This window comes from Lontra canadensis, unplaced genomic scaffold (assembly GCF_010015895.1).
Source record: "Lontra canadensis isolate GAN:19392208 unplaced genomic scaffold, GSC_riverotter_1.0 scaffold149, whole genome shotgun sequence".
In the NCBI taxonomy this organism is placed as follows: domain Eukaryota; kingdom Metazoa; phylum Chordata; class Mammalia; order Carnivora; family Mustelidae; genus Lontra; species Lontra canadensis.
Window position 1 is genome coordinate 1,960,910 of NW_022631143.1, and position 23,396 is coordinate 1,984,305.

General features: G+C 41.0%; 1 protein-coding gene across 4 annotated transcripts in view; it reads right to left on the bottom strand.

The window, feature by feature from the left end:
• ARHGAP26 (Rho GTPase activating protein 26) overlaps nt 1-23,396 on the bottom strand; it is a 443,583-nt gene that overhangs the window by 103,176 nt on the left and 317,011 nt on the right. For all 4 annotated transcript variants that reach the window (XM_032844264.1, XM_032844266.1, XM_032844265.1 and 1 more), the window contains exon 18: nt 1,422-1,581. In XM_032844264.1, coding sequence (XP_032700155.1) covers nt 1,422-1,581 — 160 coding nt within the window. The remainder of the gene's footprint in view (nt 1-1,421; nt 1,582-23,396) is intronic.

Below are 23,396 nucleotides of genomic sequence, written 5' to 3' on the forward strand. Positions count from 1 at the left end.
ATGCTGCAATGTGTAAGAACAGCAAGCAGTCAAAGCAGCCACAGGAGTGAAGTAAAATAGCAGGCCATAGATGAGATGAGGTAAGTAACAGAGGCAAGAGCAAAGCCTGGGTAGGACCTTCCAGGCTCTTGTAAGGGCTCTGACTTTCACTCCCTGAAACAGGAAGCCACAGAAGGTTCTTAGCAGACAAATGATATAATTTGATTTAGTACTTTAAAAATTCCACTCTGGTGGCTGTTATCAAAATAGACAGGCCAAGGGGTGCTTAGGTGGCTCAGTTGGTTAAGCATCTGCCTTTGGCTCAGGTCATGATCCCAAGGTCCTGGGATCAAGCCCCACATCAGGCTCCTTGCTCAACCAGGAGCCTGCTTCTCTCTCTGCCTGCTGCTCCCCCTGCTTGTGCTCTCTCTCTCCCTCTCTTTCTGACAAATAAATGAATAAAATCTTTGAAAAAAAAATAGGTCAAGGGTAGGAGAAGGGAATAAATTAGGATGCTGTTGTAGTATCGAGACAAGAGATGATGATGGCTTATTTAGAGTATTTTCAGTGCAGACAAGTGATAAATAGTAGTCTGATTACAGATTTATTTTGCAGGTTATCTAGCACAATTAAATCACCATTCTAGGTAGAGTTTTCAATTAGGATGGACAACATTTTAAAATTATTTTTTATTATGTCCCAGCACTGTGGCTGTCAAATGGTGTTTTAGAGAACCCTGTAAGTTCTGAGAGACTTCTTAAGGATGTGCTACTGGAAACTAAGGTGGGACAGATGTATGAAACTTCATGGCCCCCACCCAAGTTTTGTAAGGGCAGCTCTGTGTTGACATACTTTATTATGTGAGACGAGGGAGATCATTTTAAGAAGGACAAGAAACTCCAGTGCCCTAAAAGAAAAGACAAACTCCCCCCAACATACACACAGTATGAAAAATTACACCATTTAGAGAACGGGAGGGTAAACTACAGATTAGGAAAAATATTTGCACTATAGGTAAAAAAAAGTTTAATCTCCCTAATATTAAGGAAAAAAACTCAAATTCATGAGAAGACAACCATGTAAAAAATGAGTAAGGGGCATTTTCTAAAGGAAGCTCGTAAGAGTCCCTCCTTCATTGGTTTATTACGATGATACAGTTACAACCCATATAAAGTACTTAGCACAGTGCTCAGTACAGAAGAAATGCTCAACCAATGTTGCCCACCACTACCACTTCCATAATCACCACTGCTGTCCTACTCTCCATTTGGTACCTGTTGCCATGACAAGATGATGACCATCACCAGCATCGCCACCATCAGCAGCAGCTTCATGGTGTAAGAGGCATTAGCAATAGGAACCTGCATCAACCTGAATGCCATTTCCAACTCAGCTTTCCCCCAAGGAAAATTCTTCACTCACAGTAACCAGTGATATATTACCTTTTCATGATTTTCTATTAGGATCTCAATAACAATATTCTGAAACTTGATGTCCATGATGGCTGCTACTGTTTCTTCCTGAGGACGCAGCAGGGTGGGTCCAAACACCACGCCAAGGTTTGCCACTGTCATCAAATTCTGCTTGTGGTTGTTAGCAACACTGGGAGGAAGGAAAAGAAAAGGCACAGATGAGAGAAAGACAGTACAAATAGATAGCTGACTTCCCCATGCCTTCCCTGTCTTCAGACTCCTCATCTGATAAGAGCCAGACTCTGGGACATCTTAAGATGTCTTTGAGTCCAAAGAGAGACTTCTCTACTTGTATTTTTTGTCCTCCACAGTTTTCAAAAATCTTCAGTACTCCAGCTATTTTGCTCTTTCAGGACATGACACTCTTTTACCCATTTTGTTTTGCCTACCAACCAACCAACAGCCAACCAACCAACCAAAGCAGCTGCCCTCCAAAATGTGAAAGTTTGCACATCTGAATCCCTGCTCTGCAAATCCAGCTAAGTGCTCATCTCTCTTAGTTATGACTTTCATACTTTGCTGCTGGTTAAACCATTGTGATCTTTAGCATTTTCTCTAATGCAAATATAAAAACTCTTGATGTAGTTTTAGCACATTTGTAAATACAGGCATGAAACAGACCTAATTTTCAAGATGAAAAGATCTTAGGAAATTCAGCACTTTAGGCTCAGAGTATTAAACCCCATCGCATTAAACATGTGGCTTACATTAAGGGAAACATGTGGCATAAACAAATAAAAATGCACTACCATGTATCCATGTGTATGGCTGTGTTTATATTGTCACTTATACTCAAAGTCTAAGGAACACACAGGGTCAGCAGTAGCTGTATCTAAGTAATCTGCTAAATACATACACATATTTTTGGATAAATACTACTCAAAACATGAGTATGAACTCCAAACTTGGCCACTGTGACCTAGCCATAAAACTCAATTGTTCATTTGTGGGCCCTGTGTTTTAAAATACACAAATAATCTACTGACAACAAATAAGTTAAAAGTTAAGCCCAATTTAGTATTGTTAAGAAAATATTAGGGGCTTCCCTAAATCACCTGTTAGAAAAAGGAAACTATTCATTCCTAGAGACTAGAGAGAAATTGGACAGAGATAGCAGTTTGCACAGACATACCTCCCTAGCATTTGGTGCTATTTATAGAGAGTATTTTTTCACACAATTCTATAAATGCCTGTACTGTTTCTCTTGAATACTTCTATTTTGTAGGAGGAGAAGACATTCTACTGCCTTAAGTGCTGGTTGTGAAACTGAGACTTCACTGAAATTACTACACCAACCAATTTTATCAACAGATATAGACCTTTCTATAATTTTCTAGGGCTAAAAGTCTAATGCCAATAAAAACTTTCTCCACTGAAAGGGGCAGGGAGTAGTTAGGTCTGTCAAATTTTAACCATGGAACCAGCCAGGTACTAAGAGAATTTGTTTTTTGACTGCTAAGCAAGTAGAGCTGCCACTGATGTACTGGCCTATTTCTGGTCCACATAAAAATATTTTGCAAACATTTTTTGAGTCTTGGTGGAATGTCTTGATTTACTTACATAGCTTCCCATCTACCCAGAGCTGTATCATGTTTCTGAAAGCATTAATACAGAAGGCCAAGTTCTTACCCATCAAGGGCAAAAGACTTTGGTTCTGTAACTCAGTCAATCAGCAGGTATGCCTATTTACAGGCTGCTAGTAACATCACTCCTTTCATCATGGACTCCTATGTGCAGGAAGTAAATTCTGTGCCCTTATACTTCCCCCTCCCAAATGAGCAAAGTCATTAGACTTACCCTGCCGGCCACAAAAGTCTCTTGTGTAAATGAGTCAACAAGCTTTTTATGTATGAAAGTACTTTTAAATTGGAGACCAATATAAAAACATATGGTTTGGATGATGATCACTTTTTACCATCAACACTACATCTGACTAAACCCACAGCCTCCTAACTAGGATATCTGACTAGCATCTCTAGGGTCAGCTTTATCCTGACTGCCACCACCAGCTTGCTTATAATGCAACCTTGATTAAGTCATTCTTCCTCTGCTGAAAACTACAATGGCCTCAAACCTCACTGGGTTGTTGGGAGACAACACAATGACACAGCGTGTATAAAGTGTTTAGCAATGCTGCTATTGTTTGACTATTCTGATAATGATTATAAACACTTAATGGGCTCCATTATCTTTAGTGTAAAGCCCAGACTCTACTGAAGTAATACACCTTTTCCCAACTCACCCCTAAGCCCTTCTCTGTCACCTCCCAACTCTTGGGTCTCTGGACAAATGATTCAGTGTCTAAGCTTTGGGCTCATCTTTGAAGGGGAGGGAAGGTGAATAATATGTCTACTTCATGAGGGGGTTGCGCAGATTAAATATTAATGTGGAGGAAACACAGTGATTATTATTATAGTAATTTACTATCCATCCTCTTCCCACTTTCCCACCTATCTGCCTTTGTCACTCCACTGCCTAGAGTGTTCTCTTACTCCTCTCAAATGGCCCCCTCCTTTCTGAAGTCTCTGTCCAGTCTTTCTCCAATCCTCCAGCTCTCAATGGAGCCAGAAGTATTACTTTTATTACATGTTAGTAATGTCTCTACCACTGCCTTAGGATAGAGACTGCGCTGAATTTAGGTGGTAACACTAGCACTGAGCACAGTGTCTGGCCCAGGAGAAGTCCAACAAATGTTCATGAAGTGTTAAATGGAATGTATTTGGGTAGGCATAAAACAACTGTTCCCAATCCAGCCACTTATTCATAAAACCTTCAGTTATTATTGATGATTTTGGGGGGCAAATATATCTCAACTATTCCAACCTCCCTTTTCAAAGTCTGGAGCTGTGTTTCATTTCTTAGATTTAATTAATGAATAACAATTACTCTAATTTGCAGGCCCCAATGCTCAAAGGCATTGGGAAAAAAGGTACAGTGATTCTAGATAAGTAACTCTGAATATAACAAGGCTTGAGGCCACTACCCAACATAATTCATTTCCTTTTTAACGATCCATTTTATTTTAGAACTTAAAAAACACATTGATCTAAGGCTTATGAAACTTTTTAGGGAGGAAAGTCGTAACTTTTGTAACTAACTACCATTATCTTTTGGCATACGGAAGTAATAAATTGATCTGTCACTTGATTATTACTGCTCACAGGTTCATATGGCTATGTTCATTACTCTAGAATGAATTATTAATGGCTTGAGATCTCTATGTATCCTGGGGAGAGAGGCATAGACTTCAGCCTCTACTGGCACCAGCCATCCATTATAGCTTGACAAATTTGCAGATGTGTGGGAGGTGGGCTGGCAGAGCACTGGGAAGCCTGGTCCAGCAGAGGCCATGGGATTCATTCATTAGTGAGGTCTGTAAAACACTGAGAGCCTGCTTTCTGGGTTGGTAATTGAGCTGCTTGAGCTCTCCCTCACGTAGTCCAGAGTGTCATGTTGAGTCTTGACAAGAAACAAAAGTTTCTTGTGCATTGCACATTCCACTGAAGGAGTCTTTGATATGCCTTTCAGATCCTTAGGTTCACATGGACTTTTCTGTCCATGGATGCCTTCTGCCAATTCTATAGGCCAATTCTATAGGCTTCCTTTACAGCTTGCAGAAACACAGTTAAACATGTGATTTCAACCTGGGGGAGACCCAGGTCTTTTTGTGACCACTGAGTTTGTTATATGAGCTGAAAAGCAGGCCATCTCCTTAAGAGCATGCCTTCAGGGTAGTTGTTGGGGGACTGGCACCCCATGTTCCCAGAAGTTCCCTCATGAAATGCAATTAATGAGAAAAGAGCACATTCCAAGGAAAATGGCCGTGGCAGAGGGTCCTCTTGCCCCTTTGTGAAAGGAAAAATGGGTGAGGACTCTGGATTGGTCTGATGACCTTTGAGAGGTGGAAGGAGGTAAATCATTTCCAGATGAGGATGGTGGTGGAGAGTGTTATGAGAGGAAGAGAGAGAAGTCAACTCCTTTGGGGCTTAAAATGCAGTGCCCCTGTGCTGTCATAGGGATCACATCTGTTTTCCTGTTGTTTAAATGAGAGCCATGACTGTGCAAGTGCTAAGCAGTGCTTTTTAACCAGACTGGTCCTGACGTCCGCCAACAAAACATAAGCTTATTTACTGCATTTGCAAACTTCCATCTTGAGGCCTGGAGTGCTGTGTCAAGGAAGGATTATCAAGGCTAAGTCCTGGGCTCCACTGGACACAATGTGGTGACAGGTTAGTTCTCCTTGCAGTGGACTGCATGGCTGGTATAACAGCACAGAGACACTGACCTGCCATGCTGTTCTTCATGTTCCAAGGTTAAATAATGATCCTAATTTCCACTTGAAGGGTGTTTTAGAGTTTCTAAGGAACTCTGCAACAACCTTTTATGTTTATTTGACCTTCGTGATATCTCAAAAACACAAAGCTTTCTGACAATGTCCCATGGTAGGGAACACATTTCCCTATGTAATATTTCACTTACGACATGCATACATAAACAGAAAGACACACACACAAACCAGAAACAAAAATTTCAGGAATAATAAGGGTGATGAATGTTGATATTTTTGATTCCATCCAATCCTCAATCAATTTCACACCCCACTAGTGTGTCATGACTTAAAATTTGAAAAATGCTACTCTCCCGGTATCGAGTACAAATATTATGTCCAATTTACAAATATGGAAAAAAAATGGCTAAAGGAGACAGTAAGGCACAGTAAGCACAGTTGTTGGAGTCAGACAGATATTCCCAGATGGAAGACAGCAGACAAGTCGCTTGGCATTTCTAAACCTGTGTTGTCACCTGTAAAACAGGAGCAGTAATACCTACCTCATAAAGTTTTAAGGCTGATTAAGTAAGACTAGGTGAATAAATCTCTTGGCCTGAAATAATGGCTTAATAAAAGAGCTGCCGATGTTCATGGTGGCAGTCAAGGCAGTGGTGATTGTAACGGGAGAAGTAGCAGCAACTGCCAATTTAAAGTCACAGTGTTTGGTGCTGTCACTTGGTATCCTGTGCAGGAACCTTGAAGGACTTGCTTCTACCTAGGGCGAAGAGCCCTCACTCCTCCACCTATATTTTCAGGACTTCTGTTACCCTGTCTCTTTGTATTTCTTCTCTTATTATCCTTTTGTTTTTCTTTCTTCCTTTTTAAAAATTACAAAATACATCAAAACTTAAGAAAAGTTCAGAAGATAGTATTACTTATTTTCCATCACTTCCCTCCAAGAATCTCTCGCATGAGAGACTGGGAGCCTTACAGCCAACAGCAAACCCACCAAGCTCACTTGGCCTTTAGGAGCACAGCTTTGTCCCTGGCCTGCTTTGCAAGTTCTCCCCATCCAAAGCCCACCTCCCGGCAAAGCCTGGCTCCAGACATTCCTCTGTCTGGAGGCCACACAGAGCTCGGTCCTCTAAATGATTATGTTCACAGTCATTCCATGGGATATTTCTACACCAACTGTTCCCCCCTCTCATGAGCGGCTCTGGACTGGGGGCTGGATCATCCAACATCCATTGGAGCACACAGGCAGGCAGTACTAGGCAGGCCCCTGGGTTACCTATTCTGAAAGTGGTTGGGTGGGCGGGCACTGAAGCTATCATCAGTATCACTCTTCTCTCTACTACCATCCACAGGCAGAGAAGCTCTAAGCTCTGGGGCTGAGAAGGGTGAACTGGAGATGAAGCTTTGGAATTATACTTTTTTGGTGGCCAACAAGTCAGATTTAATTTTCAGGACAGGTAATGTGGTTCCTTTCAACAACTTCAAATTCATCCTTAGTTTATAATGGGGAGTGGTGAGGGGAATCCCTGCCCCTAGTGTCTACAAGTTCCCTAGTAAGTCAGTCATTCTGTGTGTGTGTGTGTGTGTGTGTATGTGTGTGTGTGGCCTGGATGCCACCAGGACTTGGTAAGACTGGACCAGTCTAAATGGTGCTGGGAGGCCTGTGCCAAGGAAACTCATCAGAGCCATAAATATAGATTTGCTGGGTTGTCCCAATGGCTGGCTCCAGAAATAGAGTTTAAAATAAATTGTTCTGTGTACTGACTGGGGTCATGCTCACCAGTCAACATCCTTCTGGGAATGGTCACCCAGTGAGAAGCCATACTTAATGCTTTGAGTAATTCAGTTAGTGTTTATGGTTGATATAATCTTTAAGAGAACCCTTTGAGGTGGGTAGGTAAGGCTACTGCTGCCATTTTACAGATGATGAAATGAAGGTGCTGGGAAGTTAGGTAATTTGCCTGAGGCTACAAGGCCCACAAAGGGCAGAGCCAGGAAAGGAAGCCCATACTCTTTACCATGGCACTTGTAATTCCCACACCACTTAGGGTCAGTTCAGCCTAGGCTAAAAGAGGCAAACTTTTCCTTAGAAAACTCAACCAAAAATGAATATACAGAGAAGTTAACATATTTGAGCCTGTGGTAAGTAAAGTAGTGAATGTAACAACAACAACAAAAAAATTCTGCTCCTACATTTATCACCCAAATTACAAAATTAGAAGAAGGAAAAAAAACCCAAAACTTAGGAGATAAAGTGTTTATCCCTCTGAGAATGATACTGGACTAACCACTGTTTCTTCTCCTTTCCTGCAGTGAAAATGGCTGCATGCCTGACACAATCGTGGAAATGGGGAAAGACCCCTCAAATCTGAGGGCATTCCATTTGTGGTTGGCTGGCACAGAGAGCTGCTTCCTAATGATGAAAGAGTATCAGCACTGTAAGACTGAGAGAGAAGAGCAAATTGAAAACAACAACAACAACAACAACAACAACAAAAACCAAAAAACAAAACAATAAACAGGAGTGGCTGGAAGGATAGTTTCCCAACCATACCTTCTCCACCCTCTCTCCCCCAACACCAAAGACAATTATGGCCATATGTCCATCCATCCAGACTGCACTGCTTTTATCCAAGGTCTCAAAGCTATGTGAATAACTTCCAGTGTCTTCTCTGCTTTTAGTGAAATGTATAAAGTGTATTTCAGATGAGTGAACCTCACTGCTAAGGTGTTAAGTATTGCCCAGTTTCATATATGTCAACTCCACTACCTGCTTACAAAAAGAACACTTGGTGCTAAGAACTCTTCACACAAAAGGAAAAGAGTGTGCAACTAGCTCTATTTCCACTCTGGTTTCCTCCAATGCAACACTACTACCTGTTTAAAACCCACCAAAGAATTCTGACTATTTTCAATTTCAAGATGGAAACCGCTGGCATGGCCTTCAAGATTCTGGAATGGCTCACCTAACCTTTCCAGGCCCTTTGCCACCATGTCGCCTTTGCTCATCAATCTGTGGGCTAAAAATCTCTTTAGAATTGGGAGCCTTCCTTTATCATGTTGATCTCTTCACCAGGGAAGCTCTGCAGCCCCTCTTGATCTGGCTCTTTACTACTTACCACTCTTGCTTCCTCAGAGAGGTCATCCAGATACTCTGTACTAGGCCAGGTATCTTGTTTCAATGCTAATTCCTCAATTCTCCTTCTTGGCACTTACTGAATTAGGTCATCATTCATGGAATTGTCATTGTCTGTCTCCCCCACTGATTCCAAGAGAAAAAAGATGGCATTAACCTCCCTCAATGCCACACCCCCAGGGCCTAGATAGAGTTTGTCCATATCAGATATTGAGGGGGGGAAAAAAAGGGACATGAACACACTTTGGGAGGCCACCTTCATCTAAGGGTATCAAGTCTCAGCTGCACTAAATGTCTGGTGTAGACGTCCATGTAACCTATTGGGGTCTTAGAGTCTTTGCCAAGCTGGGGATAGCTGTTGGAGTAGCCAGAGCAGCTCACCTTGACAGTGAAGGGATATAACAAACCACATAGTTCTCCTTGCCTACACTGCTAATCTGGAAGGTATGAAGACCATAAAATATTCACAGGGTATGATTATCGTTATTACATGCATTACCTAATATGCATTATATAATACATTGTAAGCTCACGATATTACACCAATCTCCTTCTAATATACTTACAAAACCTTCTGGAATAGTGTCTCCTATGTCTTTTTCTTTTGCCATCCCTTCCTGAAAACCTCCCGTACTTCTTGCCTATCTCCAAATATGAAAATTGTCATCAATAATAACAGCTCTGACTCCTGACTCCTTACTCTAAGTCAGGAATGAAGCACTCATTTGATTATCTCATTTGATCTTTACAATAACTCTACAAGGTAACTTCTACTACTATCCCACAGGAAGCAGTTAATGCTAAAAACTCAGCAATTTGTCCAGGGTCACGTATCAAATAAGTGGTAGAGATGGAATCCGAAGCCAGGGAGTCTGCCAACCAGGGTGTTTGATTCCAGAGCTACTGCTCTTACATGCTGTGGAACAATGCTGTGTGTGTGTGTGTGTGTGTGTGTGTGTGTGTGTGTGGTGTGGTGGTGTGTGTGTGTGTGTGTGTGTCCGTGTGTCCTGTGTGTACAGGTTGCCATTTTGTCCTATGTGCCTCTCTTCTTTTCTACAAAGCCTAACCTTAAAGGGATCATGGGTAAAAGAAGAACCTGATTATTTTTAAAAGGATGTTTGGAAAGCAAACAAGAATATCAGGTTCAACGCTGCCCATCAACATTATAAAAACTAAACTTTTCTATTGGTAGAAAACTGATCTGGGTCATGGGAATTACTAGCCCCTTTTAGAATAGGCTGGGTTTTGTTAAGAATGAGAATTTTACTTTTGCTAAGCTGCCTCATCTTCTGAAACTAGTCATAGTCATTTAAAGACTAACAACAGGCCAATCTGAGCTCATTTGCCCTACGCTATTTCAGCCACTTGCTAGTTGAATAGTCTCACACACAAAGAAGGCACATGCCTTCCATCCAGGTGTTAACTGGTGAGCTTTCCCCTCTCTGGTCATGGTCAGTTCAGGTTCTAGCTTGTAGCTATATTCTAGGACCCAGTTCACATGACTGGATGGGGAAGAACTACACTCACGTTAAAAAAAAAAAAGAAAAAAATCTACAGGGAGGCTGGCCCACAGAACCCTTCTTCCTGGAAAATTACTTAACTATTTCAAATTGTATAACAATGTGAAACATTCTCAGGCCCAATGGAATTATCATTTTCAAAGCATTTTAGAGTTTCTAAGGTCATTTCACATTCATTACCAATGATTTATTTATTTTGAAGCTTACATTCTCCAATCAAGATAGAGATGCCAGAACATAAAAGAGGAGGTTTAAAAGTTGCCTCTGTGCAAGCCAACCTCTGGTACCAAGTGCTGCAACTCTATCAGTTCCTTTTGGTGGCAACACCTTCCTTCAGTGGGTTAGCCTATCATCTCTTGGCAAGCACTGTCCAAAAAGTCAGATCATAGAGAAGTTGCCTGAGGACTTTCTATCCGAGGGAAGAGGTACAAGGTGATCCAGAACAGAGGCCAATAGCGTACCATGTATTTTTCAATGATCAAATATTTTCGATTATCCATTATGTGCCAGGGACTGCTTTAGGTGCTAGGGATAGAACAGTGAACAAAACAGACACTTCCCCAAATTTCCCCCTGTAAGAAGCTTACATTCTTTTGGGGTAGGACAGACAATAAGCAAGTAAAATATATGGTGGAAAGGGACAACTGAGGGACTATTAACAATGTGAGACAGGGTGGTCAGGGAAGGTATCACTGTGAATGAGACATACACAAACAACCTGGGGGAGGGTAGAAAGCATGCTACACAAATCTTGCAAATCTCTGGGAAGAAAGCTACCAAGAGCAAATGAAAGATGCAGATACCTCAGGGAGGAACACATGTGGCATGCTGGCACAACCTGAGGAAAGCCAGTGAGCGTGCTTGACACATAGTGAGCACAGGGAAAAGTATTAGGAGAAGTCAAACAGGCAATGGACTTGGACCTGGCAAATCCTATAAGACTTTAAGAGCTTTGTTCTTGACTCAATGAGATGAAAAGCAATGAGAAAATTCTGATCAGAGGGATAACAATACCTGTCACCCCTCCCTGTAGACTCAGAAAGGTCTCAGTTACTAAGACTTACAGGCTCAAACTCCATGGAATATGAGACAGAAGAACTTCACAAACCAGCATAAAACCCATTCAGAGAATTTAAGACGTGTAAAGACTAAAATACAGCACTTTTCCAATTTAGCTGAGTAACTAAAATCTATCAGGCACTGTGCCTTTGACCTATGTCTGTGTTAACATGGTTAAGTCTGTGAGGTTGATCCACATTTTTCCCTTAGTCATTGTGCTGACCTCCACTAGGAAGCTGGTGGAAGAACAGAATGTTGAGCCAAAACATGAAATGAAGGCCTAGAGTAACAGCCTCTAGGTGCTAGTTCACCTATTACTCAATTACTCTCTTCTTTTCTACAACGCCTAACCTTAAAGGGATCATGGGTAAAAGAAGAACCTGATTATTTTTAAAAGGATGTTTAAAAGCAGTCACTCACAAACAGCACCAATATTAAACATGTCATTATAAAGCCCACTGAATTCAGCCATCTTTACTACCTTTAATTCATTAAAATAAATAGTAGTGAGGAGTCAAGATGGCGGAGAAGTAGCAGCTGAGACTACTTCAGGTTGCGGGAGATCAGCTAGATAGCTTATCTAAAGATTGCAAACACCTACAAATCCAATGGGAGATCGAAGAGAAGAAGAACAGCAATTCTAGAAACAGAAAATCAACCACTTGCTGAAAGGTAGGACTGGCGGAGAAGTGAATCCAAAGGGACGGGAAGACAGACCCCGGGGGGAGGGGCCGGCTCCCGGCAAGCGGCGGAGCAACGGAGCACAAAATCGGGACTTTTAAAAGTCTGTTCCGCTGAGGGACATCGCTCCAGAGGCTTAACTGGGGTGAAGCCCACGCGGGGCCAGTGTGGCCTCAGGTCCCGCAGGGTCACAGAAGGATTGGGGTGTCTGAGTGTCGCAGAGCTCGCAGGTATTAGAACAGGGAAGCCGGCTACAGAGACGGAGCCGAGGAGTGAGCTCACAGCTCGGGCTTACCTTGAACTGGTCGCAGGCTCGGTGAGCTCGGAGCGCAGCCGGAGGCCAGGCAGACGGGAGTAATTGGACGCTGTTCCCTGAGGGCGCACTGAGGAGTGGGACCCCGAGCTCTCGGCTCCTCCGGGCCGGAGACGGGGAGGCCGCCATCTTCCTTCCCGTCCTCCGGACTCTACGGAAAGCGCTCAGGGAACAAAAGCTCCCGAAAGCAAACCCGAGCGGATTACTCAGCCCGGGCCCTGGTAAGGGCGGTGCGACTCCGCCTGGGGCAAAGACACTTGAAAATCACTACAACAGGCCCCTCCCCCAGAAGATCAACAAGAAACCCAGCCAGGACCAAGTTCACTTAGGAGGAGTGCGGTTTCAATACCAAGGAGAGCAGCGGAATTCCAGAGGAGGAGAAAGCAAAGCACGGAACTCATGGCTTTCTCCCCATGATTCTTTAGCCTTGCAGTTAATTTAATTTTTTTTTTCTTTTTCAATTTTTTTTCTCTTCTTCTGCTAAATTTTTTTAAACTTTTACCCTTTTCTTTTTTAACGTTTTTTAACTAGTTTATCTAATATATACATATTTTTTCCTTTTTATATTTTTTTCATTATTGGTTTTCTTTTTTTTATTTGTTTCTTTTTTCTTTTTTCTTTTTTTTTTCTTTTTTTTTCTTTCTGAACCTCTTTTTATCCCCTCCCCCCCCTCACGATTTGGGATCTCTTCTGATTTGGCTAAAGCATATTTTCCTGGGGTTGTTGCCACCCTTTTAGTATTTTACTTACTCCTTCATATACTCTTATCTGGACAAAATGACAAGGCGGAAAAATTCACCACAAAAAAAAGAACAAGAGGCAGTACCAAAGGCTAAGGACCTAATCAATACAGACATTGGTAATATGTCAGATTTAGAGTTCAGAATGACGATTCTCAAGGTTCTAGCTGGGCTCGAAAAAGGCATGGAAGATATTAGAGAAACCCTCTCAGGAGATATAAAAGCCCTTTCTGGAGAAATAAAAGAACTAAAATCTAATCAAGTTGAAATAAAAAAAGCTATTAATGAGGTGCAATCAAAAATGGAGGCTCTCACTGCTAGGATAAATGAGGCAGAAGAAAGAATTAGCGATATAGAAGACCAAATGACAGAGAATAAGGAAGCTGAACAAAAGAGGGACAAACAACTACTGGACCACGAGGGCAGAATTCGAGAGATAAGTGACACCATAAGACGAAACAACATTAGAATAATTGGGATTCCAGAAGAAGAAGAAAGAGAGAGGGGAGCAGAAGGTATATTGGAGAGAATTATTGGAGAGAATTTCCCCAGTATGGCAAAGGGAACAAGCATCAAAATCCAGGAGGTTCAGAGAACCCCACTCAAAATCAATAAGAATAGGTCCACACCCCGTCACCTAATAGTCAAATTTACAAGTCTTAGTGACAAAGAGAAAATCCTGAAAGCAGCCCGGGAGAAGAAGTCTGTAACATACAATGGTAAAAATATTAGATTGGCAGCAGACTTATCCACAGAGACCTGGCAGGCCAGAAAGAGCTGGCATGATATATTCAGAGTACTAAACGAGAAAAACATGCAGCCAAGAATACTATATCCAGCTAGGCTATCATTGAAAATAGAAGGAGAGATTAAAAGCTTCCAGGACAAACAAAAACTGAGAGAATTTGCAAACACCAAGCCAGCTCTACAGGAAATATTGAAAGGGGTCCTCTAAGCAAAGAGAGAACCTAAAAGTAGTAGATCAGAAAGGAACAGAAACAATATACAATAGCAGTCACCTTACAGGCAATACAATGGCACTAAATTCATATCTCTCAATAGTTACCCTGAATGTTAATGGGCTAAATGCCCCAATCAAAAGACACAGGGTATCAGAATGGATAAAAAAACAAAACCCATCTATATGTTGCCTACAAGAAACTCATTTTAAACCCGAAGACACTTTCAGATTTAAAGTGAGGGGGTGGAAAAGAATTTACCATGCTAATGGACATCAGAAGAAAGCAGGAGTGGCAATCCTTGTATCAGATCACTTAGATTTTAAACCAAAGACTATAATAAGAGATGAAGATGGACACTATATCATACTCAAAGGATCTGTCCAACAAGAAGATCTAACAATTGTAAATATCTATGCCCCTAACGTGGGAGCAGCCAACTATATAAACCAATTAATAACAAAATCAAAGAAACACATTGACAATCATACAATAATAGTAGGGGACTTTAACACTCCCCTCACGGAAATGGACAGATCATCCAAGCAAAAGATCAACAAGGAAATAAAGGCCTTAAATGACACACTGGACCAGATGGACATCACAGATATATTCAGAACATTTCATCCCAAAGCAACAGAATACACATTCTTCTCTAGTGCACATGGAACATTCTCCAGAATAGATCACATCCTTGGTTCTAAATCAGGTCTTAACTGTTATCAAAAAATTGGGATCATTCCCTGCATATTTTCAGACCACAATGCTCTGAAGCTAGAACTCAATCGCAAGAGGAAATTTGGAAAGAACCCAAATATATGGCGACTAAACAGCATCCTTCTAAAGAATGAATGGGTCAACCAGGAAATTAAAGAAGAATTGAAAAAATTCATGGAAACCAATGATAATGAAAATACAACAGTTCAAAATCTGTGGGACACAACAAAGGCAGTCCTGAGAGGAAAATATATAGTGGTACAAGCCTTTCTCAAGAAACAAGAAAGGTCTCAGGTACACAACCTAACCCTACACCTAAAGGAGCTGGAGAAAGAACAAGAAAGAAACCCTAAACCCAGCAGGAGAAGAGAAATCATAAAGATCAGAGCAGAAATCAATGAAATAGAAACCAAAAAAACAATAGAACAAATCAACGAAACTAGGAGCTGGTTCTTTGAAAGAATTAATAAGATTGATAAGCCCCTGGCCAGACTTATCAAAAAGAAAAGAGAAAGGACCCAAATCAATAAAATCATGAATGAAAGAGGAGAGATCACAACTAACACCCAAGAAATACAGACAATTATAAGAACATATTATGAGCAACTCTATGCCAACAAATTTGACAATCTGGAAGAAATGGATGCATTCCTAGAGACATATAAACTACCACAACTGAACCAGGAAGAAATAGAAAGCCTGAACAGACCCATAACCAGTAAGGAGATTGAAACAGTCATCAAAAATCTCCAAACAAACAAAAGCCCAGGGCCAGACGGCTTCCCGGGGGAATTCTACCAAACATTTAAAGAAGAACTAATTCCTATTCTCCTGAGACTGTTCCAAAAAATAGAAATGGAAGGAAAACTTCCAAACTCATTTTATGAGGCCAGCATCACCTTGATCCCAAAACCAGACAAGGATCCCATCAAAAAAGAGAACTACAGACCAATATCCTTGATGAACACAGATGCAAAAATTCTCACCAAAATACTAGCCAATAGGATTCAACAGTACATTAAAAGGATTATTCACCACGACCAAGTGGGATTTATTCCAGGGCTGCAAGGTTGGTTCAACATCCGCAAATCAATCAATGTGATACAACACATTAATTAAAAAAAAAAACAGGAATCATATGATACTCTCCATAGATGCTGAAAAAGCATTTGACAAAGTACAGCATCCCTTCCTGATCAAAACTCTTCAAAGTGTAGGGATAGAGGGCACATCCCTCAATATTATCAAAGCCATCTATGAAAAACCCATCGCAAATATCATTCTCAATGGAGAAAAACTGAAAGCTTTTCCGCTAAGGTCAGGAACACGGCAGGGATGTCCGTTATCACCACTGCTATTCAACATAGTACTAGAAGTCCTAGCCTCAGCAATCAAACAACAAAAAGAAATTAAAGGCATCCAAATCGGCAAAGAAGAAGTCAAACTATCACTCTTTGCAGATGATATGATACTATATGTGGAAAACCCAAAAGACTCCACTCCAAAACTGCTAGAACTTGTACAGGAATTCAGTAATGTGTCAGGATATAAAATCAATGCACAGAAATCAGTCGCATTTCTCTACACCAACAATAAGACAGAAGAAAGAGAAATTAAGGAGTCCATCCCATTTACAATTGCACCCAAAACTATAAGATACCTAGGAATAAACCTAACCAAAGAGACTAAGAATCTATACACAGAAAACTATAAAGTACTCATGAAAGAAATTGAGGAAGACACAAAGAAATGGAAAAATGTTCCATGCTCCTGGATTGGAAGAATAAATATTGTTAAAATGTCTATGCTACCTAAAGCAATCTACACATTTAATGCAATTCCTATCAAAGTACCATCCATTTTTTTCAAAGAAATGGAACAAATAATCCTAAAATTTATATGGAACCAGAAAAGACCGCGAATAGCCAAAGGAATATTGAAAAAGAAAGCCAGAGTTGGTGGCATCACAATTCCGGACTTCAAGCTCTATTACAAAGCTGTCATCATTAAGACAGCATGGTACTGGCACAAAAACAGACACATAGATCAATGGAACAGAATAGAGAGCCCAGAAATAGACCCTCAACTCTATGGTCAACTAATCTTCGACAAAGCAGGAAAGAATGTCCAATGGAAAAAAGACAGCCTCTTCAATAAATGGTGTTGGGAAAATTGGACAGCCACATGCAGAAAAATGAAATTGGATCATTTCCTTACACCACACACGAAAATAGACTCAAAATGGATGAAGGACCTCAATGTGAGAAAGGAATCCATCAACATCCTTGAGGAGAACACAGGCAGCAACCTCTTCGACCTCAGCCGCAGCAACATCTTCCTAGGAACATCGCCAAAGGCAAGGGAAGCAAGGGCAAAAATGAACTATTGGGATTTTATCAAGATCAAAAGCTTTTGCACAGCAAAGGAAACAGTTAACAAAACCAAAAGACAACTGACAGAATGGGAGAAGATATTTGCAAACGACATATCAGATAAAGGGCTAGTGTCCAGAATCTATAAAGAACTTAGCAAACTCAACACCCAAAGAACAAATAATCCCATCAAGAAATGGGCAGAAGACATGAACAGACATTTCTGCAAAGAAGACATCCAGATGGCCAACAGACACATGAAAAAGTGCTCCATATCACTCGGCATCAGGGAAATACAAATCAAAACCACAATGAGATACCACCTCACACCAGTCAGAATGGCTAAAATTAACAAGTCCAGAAATGACAGATGCTGGCGAGGATGCGGAGAAAGGGGAACCCTCCTACACTGTTGGTGGGAATGCAAGCTGGTGCAACCACTCTGGAAAACAGCATGGAGGTTCCTCAAAATGTTGAAAATAGAACTACCCTATGACCCAGCAATTGCACTGCTGGGTATTTACCCTAAAGATACAAACGTAGTGATCCGAAGGGGCACGTGCACCCGAATGTTTATAGCAGCAATGTCTACAATAGCCAAACTATGGAAAGAACCTAGATGTCCATCAACAGACGAATGGATAAAGAAGATGTGGTATATATACACAATGGAATACTATGCAGCCATCAAAAGAAATGAAAACTTGCCATTTGCGACGAAGTGGATGGAACTAGAGGGTATCATGCTTAGCGAAATAAGTCAATCGGAGAAAGACAACTATCATATGATCTCCCTGATATGAGGGAGAGGAGATGCAACATGGGGGGTTAATGTGGTAGGAGAAGAGTAAATGAAACAAGTTGGGATTGGGAGGGAGACAAACCATAAGTGACTCTTAATCTCACAAAACAAACTGAGGGTTGCTGGGCAGAGGGGGGTTGGGGGGGGGTTATGGACATTGGGTAGGGTATGTGCTATGGTGAGTGCTGTGAAGTTTGTAAATGTGGAGATTCACAGACCTGTACCCCTGGGGGAAAAATATATATATATATATATGTTTATAAAAAATAAAATTAAAAAAAAAAAAAAGAAAAAAGAAAAAAAAAATAAATAAATAGTAGTCTTCTGAAGCCAGATCCTTTTACTAGTCCCATTTTACAGATCAAGGGACAGGGACAAAAGGGGCTAAGTCAAAGGTTAAGCAAATGGCCCTTCATCATGTGGCTTAGCTCCAACCATAACAGTGGCTGTGACACTAAGCAGTCAGACCTCCTCAAGTCCTATGATATGCAAAGCCTCGTTTTTATGGGAAGGACCACATTCCTTCCCAGAGGGCAAACCAAGATTCCAAATCCACAGATGGGATTACGAGAGAGCTGCAGAGTAAGAGACTGACAGATTGACAGAAAAAAATATGCAGGCACATCACATACATACATGCTGGGTCATCTATCTCCTTTCACAGAGACATTTTAAATCAGAAAAACAACTCATCAGGCATATTTTTGAAAATGAGGGTACTTTCACCCCCAAATGGAAACAGACAGAAAATTGCATTCCTTACTGTGAGTGTGAAACAAATTGAGAGGCCAAGGTTGAAAGAGCTGGCTTCATTTTAAGGGCCCATGTACCAAAATGACTGAAATTTATAAGCTTACATGAGCTATAACCAAACTTATGAATTCCATGTGGATATTCAACTAAGAGAAAAAAAATTATTTCAGTGTGTCCTGAAGAGTTCATGGCTCTTCATGTACAAGAACCAACACCCCATGGGAATGTTCTGGAGATCAGACAGTACTCACAATGATAGAAGTCCCAGATCTCTAACATCCATGAAGCGTTATTTCAACAGAACATCAACATTCTCTATGTTCATGTGTCCAACGCTAAAGAATAGAATTCCAAAAGACAACATGCTTTTCACAGCCCATAAAAGATAGAAAAAATCTGAGTGGGTTACCCCTTCATATGTCTCCCCACTTTTGAACTCTGGAGCCAACCTCTCCTATTTCCTTGCTGCACTACACCGTTATCTTCTTAAATTTCCAAGTAAGTTCATGCCTAAATGAAATAGTAGCTCATCTTATTTATTTATATGTATAAAATAATTATGTTTATATATAGTGGTATATGTTTGAGTAAGAGTGAACATAAACCCTTCTGTTGTAATACTGTCTTAATCACAAAAATAGATTCATCAGGGAATTATGCCAATAGAGTTCTTAACTTCAATGCATGCCTGGCAAAATCTGATTTCTCTTCCTCATAGGCAGCACAAAACTAGAAACTCCTTGAATTCTGCTCCTTTGGAAGCAAATTATAGAACAAAGTGCAGTGTCAAGCAGGAACTAGGGATCCAATGTGAGAAACCCAACCTGTCGTTAGGCAGAGAACAGCAGGGAGTATCTGGTAACAGAGATGCCAAATGACTTACGTGGAGTGGAGATCTGCGTTCCTGATCCCAACATTCAGGCTCTGGGAGAGTGTCATTCGCAGAGCCCAAACCCAACATCCTTCAGTGGGGAAATCAAAGTGTTTAATGACAAAGTTCTAGAATGCTTTCACTTGTGAAGGCCTCAAAGCTTGACACCTAATCTGCTGTCACCTTGCTTTGCTAGGCTCATTGGGAAAGGTGGGTGAAGAATGCCAAGTTGATGGCAGTGCAGACAGGGATGAGAAAAGCAGTGCAGCCTTGAGAAGCACTTCAGGGATACCAGGGTGCAAAATTCCCAGTAGAAAAGCCAGCAACGGCTGACTTTAGTAAACCAATCTGGATCATTTATAAATCCTCAGAGATGAAAGAACTTAATGTGAACATCAGATCCTCAAGTAACTCTAAACTCCTCACTGTAGCCTACATGACTATTATGCTGCCTATGTCTCCAACCTGCTGTCATGCCTTTCTGTCCTCATTTACAGCTCCCAAACTACCTGGGCCTTCTGCGTATTCCTAAATGTACCACATCTGCTCCATCCCCTCCTCTTCATGGACTGAACACCTATGAGATGCCATGACTTCTAGGCACTGGGATATAGCAGTGAACTGGACTAAAAAGATTCTTCCTTCAATATACTGGCACTGCATTCCAATTAGGAAGACAGAAAATACATAAGAACACAATAAGAATGTGAGGCTGAGAAAGTGGTAAGAAGAAATTAAACAGGGGTGTGTGATCAAAACTGGTGAGAAGGACCAACTGAGGTGAGCTGGGGAACACCTCTCCCTAAGGGGAGACATGTGAGCTGAGCTCTTCCATTAAAGAGTTCAGTCTAGAAGTCTGCGAATTAGGAGAAGACCACAAATCATACACACAAACACATGCAATTAAGAAGTCCTATCTTCAAACCCAGGCATCAGTGATGACTACCAGAGACCTCTTTAAAAGTTATATTCTAGAAGAATTCACTTCCTTTCCATGGGCATTCTGAAGTCTGTGTCAAGAGCTGTTTAGCACAGCTGAAAGCACCAGAATCTTTGCTACCCCTATGTTGTCCCACATGACACTAAGAATGCCTTGTGGCTTCTAGCTACCCCCCGCATACTCCCCCTGCAGCCACCCCCCACAACTCCACAACAATTCATCTCTATTGCCCCAATCCAGTTAGGAAGTGGCTCCTCCTAAAAACAAGTGGCTAATAGATTTACTGTTCAGTTTTGCAAAGGGAAGGCCACCTTCCTAAAATTCACATAGCAGAAGATAACTGTTGACTTTGTGCCTCCCTTTGGTTGGGTTATGTAAAAAGCTATGTAATCATTAAACAGGACGGGAAACAAACAAAAGAGTAAGCCTTTTAAAAAGATCATTTTTGTTTGGAAAACTTGAGGGGAGAAAAGAGCAAGGTTCCAAAGTCCTGCTACTCTATGAAAGGTCAGGGTTTAGAGTTCACTCTAAAAATATCAGAAAAGTCACCTGTACTTGCACTCACCTAAACAAGTCTTTTCCATGAATTGGTATTTAAGGGCAAAAAACTGGTGTAAATAGCAAATGGCTTCAACAAAGAATTAGTGCATCCACTCTTTCCTGCTTCATGAAGCCCCCATGCACGTGAAAGCTCTTTAGGCTCCGGACAGGAGGCCTGCAGCTAGCTGTACCTGGGGTATCAGAGGCAAGAGCATGCGGCCATGACTCAGGGGTGTGAACCACCCTGCTCAGCCAAGCACAGGTAGCATTTTTGGGCACACGGCTCTATGCAACTCCCTTGAGGACCACGGCAGTGCAAGGCTATGACCCATGACTATACATACACAAACCCCCATGTGGGTAGCACACTCCCTTACATATGCTCACATGTGTGACTCCCACAGGAGTGGACCCAGGACACACAAACAGGGGTAAACTTATGAAACATGCTTCTGTCTTCCTGAAGAAGAATCAGTAATTATCATCAGATTACAATTTTGTCCTTAGGGCAGTGGCCATTTTTAAAAAGCTGTCCTTTACTTTTTCTCTTAGTGCTTGTCATTCAGGAAAAAAAGCCTAAGACAAAAGTTTTCCTTTTTTTTTCTTTTTCAGTATTACAAGAGAAAAGCATTCATCACAGAATAACTGAAAAAGATGGAAAAGCACAAAGAAAATAAAAATCACCTGTGATTCGCAAAATCGGAAAAAATTAAATTTCATCCAATGTTTTAAGATGTGGATATTATTATGCCTACGCTTTTCCCAGGCATACACACACAGACACTCATACTTGAAAACAACGTGGAATCATGTTGCTTGCACATAATTTTACAACCTGTTTTTACTGCTTTACCATGAACTTTTCAAATATCATCTACTGCCTTGCTCAACATATTCATGGTTGTATAGTATTCCACTATATGGACTTTCCATAATATATTTAAGACATTAAATATTAGACATTCAGATTGTTTTTCATGTTTTGTTTCTAGTAATAGTTCAGTAAACCTATATACAAATAAATGTTTTTGTTCAACTTTACACCTCTAGAATTAATTCACAGAAACGGAATTCCTGGATGAAAGGGTATAAAAACTTTTAATATGTATTACCAAACTGTCACCTAAAAAATCTTTATCAATTTATATTCTCACCTAGAATATTTCAGTATGTCTGTTCCTCTGAACCCTAAGGCATTATTATTTTCAAGTTTTTAATAAGTAATAAACAGTGTCATGTCTCTCTGGCTTTAAGTTGCATTTCTTTGATTGTTAATGATACTGCCCTTTTTCTAAATGTTTATTGATCCAGTGACTTTATTAAGGGCCCAGACATAATAATCAGTCTCTAGGCAGCAGAACAAAAGTAACAGCTAAATAATAAGACATACCAAAGATGACCTCCTTTATTTTTAAAAATAAATACAGCTCTACATCTATTAAGGTGTTCCTGTTCCTTATAATCCAGGTATATTTCATGAAACTTAATGGGGATGAAAAATATTACTGAGCTATCAAACCCCTCTCTATGAATCTGGATAATGGTTATTTTCCCTGGCTCAATATTTGGTACAGGAGTATAATTCTGGGGTCTACTTCAGAACCACAGATGAAAATAGCCAGAAAGGAAATGACCTAATCCCCTCCTCACCTGGTTTGTAAGTACCACAAAGATAAACGCCATACCTGCTTTATTTATCAATGTATGCCCAGGACATGGCAGGACAAGTACTTAATAAATATTTGTTAGAACTATTTTCAGGCTGGTGGCCAAAGGACTTGCGGGAACCCAAGCTTCAGAATATCTATCCCACTGATTTCAAAATATCCCTCCTCATCCCAGTGAGTGTTGTCACACTTTGGAGGCACCACGTAAATGTCTGTGGCTGCCAAAGTCCACACAGGAATCTTATTACTACCCCCATCTACTTCACAGGGATGCTGTAAGGACAAAGCAAGGAGGAGAAGTGAAAAAGGCTCTGAACACTACCCAGCACTGTGCACAGCAGGATGGTGGTCGTGGTGATGATGACGATGGTGATGGGGAGGAGGACAAATTTAAACGGAAGCCTCAGAGAGGCAGAAATGATGAAGAGATGGCAGAGAATGGTATCAGTGAAGCAGGCTGTGCTGAGAAATCCAGCTTTCATGAGCAGTGTACCGGGAGTCTCTCTGCATCGAGCCTGGGCGGGTAATGCAACATGCACAGTGTAAGCGGACCACGACGTCCTAAAAGCCAACTTTGAATTGTAGGCCAT